Source organism: Trichoplusia ni, chromosome 20 (assembly GCF_003590095.1).
Source record: "Trichoplusia ni isolate ovarian cell line Hi5 chromosome 20, tn1, whole genome shotgun sequence".
Lineage (NCBI taxonomy): Eukaryota > Metazoa > Arthropoda > Insecta > Lepidoptera > Noctuidae > Trichoplusia > Trichoplusia ni.
This window is the reverse complement of record NC_039497.1, coordinates 6,308,777-6,320,869: the sequence shown is the minus strand read 5'-3', so window position 1 is coordinate 6,320,869 and position 12,093 is coordinate 6,308,777. Positions and strand designations below refer to the sequence as shown.

General features: G+C 35.9%; 2 protein-coding genes across 2 annotated transcripts; both read left to right on the top strand.

Annotated features, from left to right (window-relative positions):
• Positions 1 to 335: 335 nt before the first annotated feature.
• Positions 336 to 7,223, top strand: LOC113503693 (signal recognition particle receptor subunit alpha homolog). Its single transcript, XM_026885755.1, has 10 exons — positions 336 to 539; positions 1,018 to 1,270; positions 1,541 to 1,660; positions 2,406 to 2,541; positions 2,880 to 3,024; positions 3,506 to 3,638; positions 4,167 to 4,309; positions 4,934 to 5,089; positions 5,561 to 5,768; positions 6,282 to 7,223. Exons 1-10 carry the CDS (start codon positions 423 to 425, stop codon positions 6,710 to 6,712), a joined length of 1,842 nt encoding a protein of 613 aa, XP_026741556.1. The 5' UTR covers positions 336 to 422; the 3' UTR covers positions 6,713 to 7,223.
• Positions 7,224 to 7,327: 104 nt separating this feature from the next.
• On the top strand, positions 7,328 to 12,093 carry LOC113503694. Its single transcript, XM_026885756.1, has 4 exons — positions 7,328 to 9,674; positions 10,508 to 10,666; positions 11,128 to 11,257; positions 11,807 to 12,093. Exons 1-4 carry the CDS (start codon positions 9,552 to 9,554, stop codon positions 12,058 to 12,060), a joined length of 666 nt encoding a protein of 221 aa, XP_026741557.1. The 5' UTR covers positions 7,328 to 9,551; the 3' UTR covers positions 12,061 to 12,093.

The window sequence follows — 12,093 nt, the reverse complement described above, 5'->3', positions numbered from 1 at the left end:
GGGCATTTCCCATTAATAAAGTAACAACACTGTTTGGCTTTAAACCATAGACACAAGGTGCGTTTCAATACTGAAAGTAATCAATTCCCCTGATTTTGTTTCGTAATATAAGTAACGGTCCCGACAAAATATCCACATAATTCGGTCGCACTATCATGCTTAATACTCAATAATATATTTTGCATAAAACCAGACGATTAATTGTAACTGAAATATTTTCAAAAGTATCTATAGAAATTGTTTTTGTTAATCTTGTGACCTTTGTGTTGTTGGTTTATGTTCCGAATCCATCCAGCTGGAATGCTGGATCGTCAGATCGTGAGTTGTCAGTTATCTGTCATATACACATTACACATTCCTACGTAGTACGACGAAACATCTGTAAAGTTACTCTTTTGTGAATAACGCAATTATTTTACAAAATGTTAGACCTATTCAGCATCTTTAGTAAAGGAGGTATAGTGCTGTGGTGTTTCCAGAGTACAAGTGAAATTTTTTCGCCGTCGGTGAACGCTCTAATTCGCAGTGTGATATTACAAGTAAGCACTTGAACAAGTTGGGAAACCTTTGGTGAACTGTAGTTTAATCTGATTAAGTATTCAGAACTTGTATAATTTACATATGCTAAAGTGTCTTTTGATTAACAATAACTCAACAATCTACGTTACGAACAGAATGTATGCAATGATGTCCTTGATTTATTTTAATTGCGTTCTTCCAATGTTATCAAAGTCTATGTGACATTATCTTTACTTGGGAAAGTACCATATGTTTGAATATCGATGTAAAGTTATTTTAAATATTAATGCAATATAATTACTGGATACATTCACATTTGTATTACATTAATACATTGACCTTCTAAGTCAAAAATATTAAGAAACTAGATCATTGCTACATAATCCTAATTAGATTACCTTAACAACTAGCAATTTATACTAACTTTAGTAACTTTATTAAATTAGAAATAATAAGTAGTACATACACAGACACAGACTATTTTTTTTTCTTTTTCAGGAGCGTTCAGGCAACAATACATTCAACCATAATGCCTTAACACTGCAATACAAACTCGACAATGAGTTTGAGCTGGTGTTTGTGGTGGCGTACCAGCGTATACTGCAGCTATCATATGTGGACAAGTTCCTCAATGATGTCCACCTGGAGTTTAGGGACAAGTATAAGAATGAGCTGCAGGGGGCCCGGCATATCATGGATTTCGATTTCAAGATGTCATTTGATAAAGTTTTGAGGGATTGCGAAAAATGGGGTGCGTTTGAGTTTTTATTTATCTATAAATGTTTTGAAATTCATTCATACATTTTCACCTGTAATAAATTAAGTTATTGGTGTTATGTTCCTATTTTTCTGTTGTTGATTCTTAATGAAACTCAATATTTTTTAGTGAAAAATGTTAGTTTTGTCTTGGTTTTATTACTTTAATTAGAATTAAAAAAAATAACACATTCCCAAAGTACCTAATACTTAACATCCATAGTAACGAGCCCTAAAATTGATTAATTATTGTTTTTTTTTGCAGCTAAGTCACAAGCTAAGATTCCAAAACTAATGAGATCATTTGAAGACTCGCAGAAGTCTAAAAAGACTGTAGCTTCTATGATAGAACGCAGGGGAGGGGAGGAAAAGGGCAAGAAATCAGGTAAACATTTAATCTATTCAATAATTATCTAAAATTAAGTCTGCCTATATGCATGTCTTTCACATTTTGACCAATTTGGAACTCTGTTAGTCCCACAATGTCTTCCAAGTTTATTTAGAACAACAATCTACTAGAATGATAGACAATGATAGAAACAGCAACAAAAAGTTACTGAAAAAACCTAAATCTGTTCTAAGTTTTTGGACAAAAGAATAAAGTTATAAGTGTTAATCATTGCCTTTCTGATTCATACTCATTAGTAAATGTTGTGGTTACATAAGCCCAGTTTGAACTAGTTTCAATTAGTGTAATTGTATATTAGCATTTATGTATAATTAATAATTATGTTACCTAATTAGTGTTTAAGTTACCCAATGTAATCCTGTTACATAAGATAATTTGATGAATCTGCTCGGGTATAAAACAAATGTGATTAATCTAATTTTTACTGATCTTACTTTCTTAGGTTTTAAAATGTTTTGCTATTCAGAAGGTCCTATAGGGTTGCTAATAAAATTGGGCTCATTGCTTAGTGAAATTCGCCAATTGTGTCCACTCCACTTTCATTTTGTGTGACTTTCTCAAAGACCTTAATCTTTAATGTTTATGTAGCAGATCTGCACTCCTATTATTGTTCTTACTTATCTACTATCTTCTTCACATAATATGAACTGACCATCAAAGATCGATATATGACAAATGATTGATGATGATTTTAGTAAAGTATAAAATATAATTGTTTCAGTTAAAATAGTAGAAAATAAGAACATGACCAATGGCAAGGTGGAGGAATCTCCCGAGCCGGAAGACGATGTGATCGCTATGAACAGAGCCAAGCTGGCTCAGAAACTGGCCTCTAAAGGCAAGAAGGAGTTACCTAAGTAAGTAGCAATTTAATAGCTAAGCAGTAGTTTAGTAGCTTGTAATAGATTGAATGGCAAAAAACTTCACAGTTGGTTTAAATAGTAGGAAAACTTGAACTGCAAAAACATAGCCTGAATAGATAGATAACCTGATCAAGCGTGCATTTTAACTGCACAGATAGCCGAGTGTTGACTCATGACTAAGCTCAATCGGCTTATTTTTCAATACATTTTTAACGTCAAAGCATACATAATATCCCGTTTTCTAGCTGCCTAACTCTAGCATTGGAGAAGAAACAGCATAACAAACTCCACAGTATAAAAACAAAGACTAATTTCGCAATTGTACACTACAGGAAGTCACCAAAGAGTCCGAAGGTGGAGCGCGTGAAGCAGCCGCGCGTGTGGGAGCTCGGCGGCAACACGCGCGACCTGCCCTCACTGGACTTCAGTACGGACAAGGCGGAGGACGCCAACAACGAGGTCACACCCGACACACAGGTATAGTACACTTAGTACAGGTATACACTAGATATAGACTATGTAGTGAACTAGCTGCTGCCCGCGTCAGCTTCTTAACTATCTGTGAAGACCTGTGTACCAAATTTCATTATAATCGGTTCAGTAGTTTAGTAGACAGGCAGAAATACTTTCGCATTTTTAGCCAAAGTCGCGTAGTGCATACGCTTGCGATCCCGTGACTGGCTTCAGTAGTGGAACGCGTTCCGGGGTGTTTTTAGTAGGTGTACTGTAACACTTAGACGCCCTTCTGTAATGCGCTGCTAAAACTGGCTTTTCGACATCTTAGACCCGAGATTCTGTTAAACATGCATTCAAATTACTTTAATCATTTCATATATTTTTGCTCATGAAAAAGCGAGAATTAAGCTTCGAGGTCAATCCCAAATAAAAGTTGCCATATGTATAAAAACCTGAGCTTCAAAAATTTTATCCTCGTTCTAAATTAATTTTTCTGTAACAGTTGATCGGTCAAATGACGGGCGCTATCCGAGACCTGGAGGTGGAGTCCGAGGAGAGCAGCGATGAGGAGGAGGTGGAACACCAGAGTGCGCCCGCGGCCAAGAAGAGCGGAGGAATGTTCAGCATATTCAAGGGTACGGATGTAACTAATGTAGGGATTGTTATCATATTATCGATAGGAGTAATACGACGCGTGCGAAATGTTTACTTGCAAATAGTACTATGTTGGAAAACCCTGACTGCTATGCCGGATGTCGTTGGATTCCCATCCAGGAAAAAATATAGATAGATTATTATTTGAAACTGCAGCAAGCTAATTTAAGATTTTTACACTAATATTCATAGGCATTTGCGAGAGGGGATTCTGTAGATCATGAATGAAATTAATAATTTCCTTTAATGTGGGTATTGCAGACCATTTGATCGTTTCATTTGAAGAAGTATCAAGAATAAAATTCACATTGAAATAAACCACTAAATTATTAAATCACCTTACTGAAGTGAAATATTTAACATTATTATTTTTGGAGGTGTGTGGTAATGCCTAAAATAAGAAAAAAGTTACGAGTATAATCAGTTTGTTAAATTATAAACTAGAAATGAAAATAATAATGAACCGCTAAGCTTCAACATACTAATCATCTTCATTGCTATGTCCTCAGGGCTGGTGGGCTCGAAGGCCCTGACGGAGGAGACGATGCGTCCGGTGCTGGACAAGCTGCAGGACCACCTCATCGGGAAGAACGTCGCCGCGGAGATAGCCACCAAGCTGTGTGACTCCGTCGCTACCAAGCTGGAGGGAAAGGTAAGGGGATATAGAGAAGTATAGTTATTGCCCGCCCGTTATACATCGAATATGATCCCACGGGAACATAAAATCAAGATAAAAACTGTCGGCGTAACTATGCAATGCAAATAGGAGTTGTTTTCGGACATAAAAATCTGGATAAAGAATATCCTATGTGTTCTATTATATCCTGGTTATATTTTTATCTGTGTACCAACTGAATAAATCCGTTTGTGGTTTTTGCATAAAAGAGGAACAAACATCCATGCAACAAATTTTCGCATTTATATTAGGTAGGAAGTAGCAATTGATGCTTCGACTTCGAGTGGGTCCGAATCTAGACGGGCGACTCAAATACGGTTTTATGATTTTGATAAAAACATTGAAAAAATATTCAAAAACGATATTCGACTGCACGGATAGAATGGTAATGATTTTTATCCCGATGTTATGTTCCCGTGGTATCGTTTTCGATGGGTAGCTGGCGGGCCCAACGGCAAAAGCTAGTAAATTAAAGCCGAATAATATTAGTACTATTAAATTGATATCATCATCATCATCCACAGCCTTTTTCCTCCCACTGCTGGGCATAGGCCTCCCGTTTCTCGTGCCAATATATTGATATGAATATTTAATTCCCAGGTTCTAGGCACATTCGACAGCGTGGCTAAGACAGTGAAGCAGACTTTGACGGACTCGCTGGTGCAGATCCTGTCTCCGAAGCGCCGCGTCGACATCCTGAGGGACTGTCTGCACGCCAAGCAGGAGGGGAGACCTTATGTTATGGCCTTCTGTGGGGTGAGCAGCATTTTTTTATTTAATTTATAATATGATGTATAGTGGTTTTGGATGTTTGTTTCAAAATTAGTGTTTGTAAGAGAGAAAACAAAAAATGGGGTTTGATAGTTTGGTTTGGTCGCTTTTTTACTGATACTGAATAGGATATCACTTTATAAGTGTTAAGTTTTTCAACATGCTTAAAAGTCTAGACATTATAATGTTTAGTATTCATTGCTTTCGTATTAGATAAGTTTGTCAGTAACCTAATGCTTTGTAAATAATATTTTCATCATAAATCTAGAGGTTTTGCATGCTTATAACTTTCCTATTTTCTTCTCTAAAATTTTCATAATACTTAGGTATTATGAAAGCCAAGCCTATTCATCTAGATGCTTGCGTTCAAAGCTCACAACTTCATACTTATTCTAAAAAAACTTCACAACACCTCCAAACCAATCATACAATCTAAACACCAAAACCCATCCTCAGGTGAACGGCGTCGGCAAATCGACGAACCTAGCAAAGATCTGCTTCTGGTTGATCGAGAACGACCTGTCGGTCCTGATCGCGGCGTGCGACACGTTCCGCGCGGGAGCGGTCGAGCAGCTGCGGACACACGCGCGGCACCTCACCGCGCTGCACCCGCCCGCCGCGCATCGCGGCAGGGGCATGGTCACGCTGTACGAGAAGGGATACGGTGAGCACATGCCACTGAGTCATTAGTGAACAACTGTCAGGAAATGTAGATGAAAGCTGACAAACTAACACAATAATGCAATTAGTATTTTGGTATAAGGTATTTTGAGGGTAGAAAAGAAAATTAGTTTATTTATTTATTTATTTATTTAGTTATTTATTTAGTTTTAGTTTAGCATTAGACAAAACAGATTCCTTGCTATGCACGAAAATTGGTAGTTTATAAGCTGCTAAGTCTGTTTGTTTTAGAAAGGATTATTCATGATTTAAGAAGTTATTCACTCTCGTGGAAGAAAAATGAAGATCTCGAGAATTCACTCGAAATTACGCTAAAAATCAATATGCGACATGTCCAATCTCTTCTTTAAGTATAAAATTTTCACCCCATGTCATTCATGAAATACAAAATAGGTAGCGGCAACTAGCACGTTAAAATTAAAATTTATACAAATTAATTTATAAAAATTAAAACTAGTATTTTATATAAATTTCTAAATATTCCTTTTCCCTACAGGCAAAGACGCAGCCGGCATCGCAATGGAAGCCATCCGCTTCGCGTCCGACTCCAAGATCGACGTAGTACTCATAGACACGGCCGGCCGCATGCAGGACAACGAGCCTCTCATGCGAGCCCTCGCCAAACTCATCAAGGTCAACGACCCCGACCTCGTACTGTTCGTAGGCGAGGCCCTCGTAGGCAACGAGGCCGTCGACCAACTAGTCAAGTTCAACCAAGCCTTAGCCGACCACAGCTCCTCAAACAACCCGCACGTCATAGACGGTATAGTTCTAACCAAGTTTGATACTATTGACGATAAAGTCGGTGCAGCGATCTCTATGACGTACATCACTGGCCAGCCTATAGTTTTTGTCGGCACAGGACAAACGTACACAGACTTGAAAGCCTTGAATGCGAATGCGGTCGTTCATGCACTTATGAAGTAAGTGTCGGTATTTGTGTGTGCTGTTGCTATGGCAACGAAGGATCATCTTGTAAAACATTTCGTACATTGATAGACAAAACAGTTGAATAAATGAATACTGTTTGTTGATACTGACTATACTGAGTGATGATTACAATCGTATTGTTTCTATATCTTTTGTATTCCGTTTTATGTGTTAAGTATGTGCAATCATGTTATTATTTTGAGGCAATACTGTGCCATATTATTTACCTTATTCTTTTCTAGTATTAATTTTCTCTATGAAAATATCGTTTGAATGTTAAATATCAAACTCAATGTTCAATTTTTATTCTATAAGCCATGGTGTTAGGGTATACGGTATTTCTGAATTGAAGGTTTTGTTTTGAACCTTTAAATTGATTGATTTCAAAATGGTTAACAGCACACACACTACATATGATGTACCTTCCCATAAATATTGTAATTTGTTATTTCGACTCCACCTGCGTTCGAATAGTCGAAGGTTTTGTTCACAAATAAATGTTTATTTTAATATAATTTTGTTTTTATTCGGGTTGGGTTACAGGGTCTTGCATACTGATCGGATATATTTGTTTGTAATGTTTTATTATTGTATATATCAAAATACGGTTTTGTTTTCAATGTTTATAATCAACATTAAATATGTATGTTCAGATTCTTTCAAACTCCCGATCGGGTATTTTTAAAATTCGTTGGACTTTTTTGGAATAATAAAAATAAAACCGTATTTTAGCATTAAAAAACTGTTATTCAAAGTATATTATATTGTATCATATCATATTCTTTATATGTTTGGACATGAACCATCAAAGTTAATATGTTATTATAATATTTAATTTGTGATAAATATACCGGTGGTTGTGTCAAAACATCAAAATATTAATTCAAATTGTAACTAAGTAGTTAGTCAATTAAAATGTACGTATTGCAAAGTATATTATATTTTATATGTATATTTAGTAAATTTACATACAAATATACACCAGTATGCATAAATTTATATTATTTTATTATGATTTTACATTATTTAATTGGGTGTTTAAATAAAAAAATCGAATAAGTCTGTCAGATAGATTTCTAATTGTAACGTAAAAACAAAATTAATGTGATACAAAGTTTAACTCTTGTGACGTCACTTATCAGTACTCTTTTTACCGACAAGTGACGTTTTGTCCCACATTCCACCATTTTAGATATCCAACATTTTTTATTCAAATCTACCTGACTTTCTTATTCGTTTTTTTTAGTTTAATATCCTATTGCGATGTCATATTATATAAAATGATTTATTTTTGTTGTATATAATTATTATTTCTGAATTTTTCCATACAACTGACCACTAAAATTGTTTAGAACATTAAATTGTATATTTGTTAATGTTTAGTGAAATTTTATTAAGATAATTCTATAAAATATATGTACATTGTAAATATACCTAAAGTCAACGAAGTAATTCAATTTTGACGTTTCTTTGCACGCTTGTGAAACTACAACACACTTTCCTAACACATAATATGTTGAAATGTATTATTCTCCTCTATAATATGTTAATTATTATCTGTTATCTTACCTATATGTAAGTACTAAATATATTTTAATAAAATACTCAATACAGTCCCGAAAATTAATTAAACTTATCTACCTGTTGATTTTGAAATCTCTCACCTAATACAATCTCGACTTAACATTTCTTCGACATTATTTTCATAACTAACTTTAGCAACAACTTCAGCCAGATAATCTCTTTCGTCGTAATGAATATACGCAGCACTTAGTATAATTATGATTTCAAAACTATTGAAACAAAAGTTTTCAATTAATTTTGCCAAATAAGTAATGTTGATAAGAATTATAGCATTAATTTTAAGTGCCTTTATTGCTTACAAGACGGTTTTTAATAAAAAAATTGTTAGGTTTTCCATAATAAAAAAAAACACTGCCCAAAAATATTAAGAATTTTACGAACATAAGTATAATATGAAAATGCATAATGCCATTACAGGAACCATTTTACGATGTACTTTGATTTCACTGTTGTTTTACGATGGTAATTTTTTTTGTAGTTCGTTGACTATTTTCAGAAAGAGGTTGTTTCAAAAGAGACCTTTGCATAATTGGTATCTATCGGCAACCGCATTCTCAATGCTTATGAAAATTTTTATAAATTAAAACTGTCATTGAATGTACCTGAATTCAGACACAACCTCTTGATTTCAACTTTATTGAACAGAACAGGATCCAAAGTAAAAAGCCTGAAAATATTGAATATTAACATTGGATACGGGAGTTTTAATATTCGAATAAAAATCTTATACTTGTATAATGTTTGTGTTTTATTTAATTCTAAATTTTTATTACTATAGGAATCTTGCATGACGTTATCAATGTTCTTCGCGCTGAAGTTTACGTGCAGGAAGAAAGCCTGCTTATTCACTATTGAATTGCCCTTGGCGAAAAGTCAAAAAATATTGGGGTCGTTACGAGGTTAAATCCCGCCAATAAAACACATAAATATCTTTTGGAGTTTTCCTGCAAAACATATACCACTAAGGTGCAACTGTATTTTTCTTTACATTTACCGAAGACAAGGCCATGCCACAATATCTGCCTCCTAGGCATATAGGAGAAATTCCTAGGCCAAGGTAAAATCACTAAAACAAATTAACACACTCGCATGGAAACTGACCACTAGGACAATTACTAGCATAGATATAAAAATTGTAAACGTCCTTCTAATTAACCAGCATCCTAATTAAGCCGTATAATTATAATGCGGTGACATTTTCGGTACAATTCGTTTGAATGTCCATCTGTGTTCACGCGTCAAAAGGTAAAAGATGGAGAAAAGTTATGAGTATGTGAAGAACGCGGTGGTGAACTTTAAGTTGGACTGGTGCTGCTGGCTGGCTCCTGTGAGGATCGGCCTGTTCATAACTGGCTATTTGAATATCATTTTAGCGGTAAGTCGATGCACACTTTTACTAAGAGACAAGTTGGGCTTTATCTAGTAATCGGCAGGACATTTTCAGCTAGTGGGTGAAACTAATGCGATGGACCATCATCGTCCTTCAATTATATGAACTCTTCTTTTAAAAAAAATGGAAGATGTCAAGGCAGAAATATACAGGTTAAAAGTGGAGGCGGAGCTTAGTTCTTCAATGCTTAATGGAGCGGATTTACGCTCTATAATTATACTTGGCTGCTTAATATTGATCTGAGGCGGGACTGTAGTAGTTAATATCGGTTCTGTTCAAGCAGAATCAAAAGTTTTCTGAATATGTACCTATGCGTTGTATTAAAATGACCGAGGTTTCCGAGCCCTGACGATGATGGTGCAAGTTTGAACTTTTATTATTTATTTATTGAATAGGATAGAACGGTAAAAACCAATTACACTACTCATATACACATAAAACAGAACTTTGAGCTTGATCAATCTAAAACATGAAATCAATGAAAAGCATAAAATTTCGACTGCTCGGATAGCCGAGTGGTTGAGGTCACCACGCCAAACCCACTGTCGCGGGTTCGATCCTCGCGTAGGACAAGCATTTGTGTGATCCACGAATGCTTGTTCTGAGTCTGGGTGTTGTTGTGCACGTGATTTGCATGTTTGTGAAATCCCCCGCGACACAAGGATTAAATTCCTTAGTGCGGGAGTCGCTTTTTAAAAAGAAAAGAATGAATCCGGGGGCAAACTACAACTTTTCCGTCTTCTTCATTTAGAAGTTCACTGAAACAGTATAAAATAAAAGGCCAAACAATCAGTTTCATCTTTTTTTTTTGTTTTCAGGTGATATCTCTAGTAGGCATCGCAGAGGAGGGCTTTGCTCCCGTATTGAAACAGGTGCAGGACTCGATTCTAGAAGACTATGCAACCAAGACGGTGCCGATGCTCGCGTACACCACCGAGCTGGCGTTCCATGTTATTCTACTTGCAGCTCTTTATCGGGTAAGCCTTTAACAAAAATACCCTCTCACAGATTCAAATGGATATGTCTCGGGATATTTCACAGACAGTCGATTATGTTATCTGGGTTGGAACCACTGTCCCTCTTTATTCTTTGAACTAGTCGTAACGCAATATTACATTGCATGAATAGTGGTGTATCGACTACTTTTTCTGCTGTAATGATTTTTGTCGTTGTGTAGAGAGCCAGTGAACAGTGAACATTCAAGCCACATGCACAAAGACGTGAAGAATCTGAACATGTGGGTCACAAAAATGCTTGCCCCCGTGATGACCTCTTGACTATTCACAACAGACCATATTCTTTGCCCTAAATATCTAAATCAGAGAGAATTTTTAAATGAGATGGCTACCCAATACCCTTAAAGTACCTACCTTAGACAACGTGCCCGTTTCCAACACACATGTAAATACTAAGCTATTATTTAATTTATTCTATTTAGAATGACATAAAGTTAATGCGAGTGTACATGAAGTACTGCATCGCGGCGATCATCACGTCCATCATGTTCTACTCGTTAGTGGTGGCGGCCATCGGAGTAGTCGTGGCCACAACCCTCGTGCTCAGCATAGGTAAGTTATTTGCAAGTTCATTAGTAGATTTACAGATAGGAAGCGTGGAGTGGGGCCTGCCTTATAAATGAGGAGCTTACCACTTCCGAATAAAGTAATATTATTAGATGTGAAAAAAGACGCTCCATTGCAAGCAGTGCGTAGTGACTCTAATGAAGTAATATTACTTCATGAGGTGGAGTTAAGACCTTTATTTTTACAATTCATGAAACTCACCGCTCCATTTAACCAGTTCCAAGGCAAATGCGCAAATGAGAAAAAGGAAAATGTAAAGTAACAGCTTCCAAAATTGCACTCCTCATATATTTTTATGTGATTAGAGGTTAGCTACCACACTGACATTGTGCATTCGAAGATCAATGAACACATTTTTGCTATCCTAGTTTTTATGTTAGTATAACCATTAAGGCGTTACATAATAAAAAAAAATATATAAGGAACTAAAATACAGGCGTGCCGTCTTATCACAACCATTCTTTTATAAGAAGTTCATTTTTTATTATCTCAAAATGATCTTTTATAGCCTCTAACTTGAATTTTCCATTTCAGTATTCCAACTCTACGTCCTCATATTAGTACGAAGCATGATAGTAGAAATGCGACTGCAACAGAAGAATTTGGAACTGCCGACCATCGTGATGAGCTCTCTTGTAAAACAGACCCAGGACCACCAGCCAGAAGAGAAGCCAGCCGACGTAGAAACACCGGCAGAAGACTCGGTGCATGAGGAAAATGGTGATAAACCGAGGTTGGAGACTGTTGACGAACACCCTAAGGAAGAAACGACTAACGAGAAAGTGTAACTATTGTAGATTGCTGATTAAAGGATCGTTTTA

Bases quoted from the DNA above. Each gene is read 5' to 3' on its own strand.
- LOC113503693 (XM_026885755.1), top strand. From the start codon at position 423: ATGTTAGACCTATTCAGCATCTTTAGTAAAGGAGGTATAGTGCTGTGG. The intron at 2,542-2,879 runs GTAAGTAGCAAT...TGTACACTACAG, and splicing joins GGCAAGAAGGAGTTACCTAA to GAAGTCACCAAAGAGTCCGA. The intron at 4,310-4,933 runs GTAAGGGGATAT...TTTAATTCCCAG, and splicing joins CTACCAAGCTGGAGGGAAAG to GTTCTAGGCACATTCGACAG.
- LOC113503694 (XM_026885756.1), top strand. From the start codon at position 9,552: ATGGAGAAAAGTTATGAGTATGTGAAGAACGCGGTGGTGAACTTTAAG. The intron at 9,675-10,507 runs GTAAGTCGATGC...TTTTGTTTTCAG, and splicing joins ATTTGAATATCATTTTAGCG to GTGATATCTCTAGTAGGCAT. The intron at 10,667-11,127 runs GTAAGCCTTTAA...TATTCTATTTAG, and splicing joins TACTTGCAGCTCTTTATCGG to AATGACATAAAGTTAATGCG.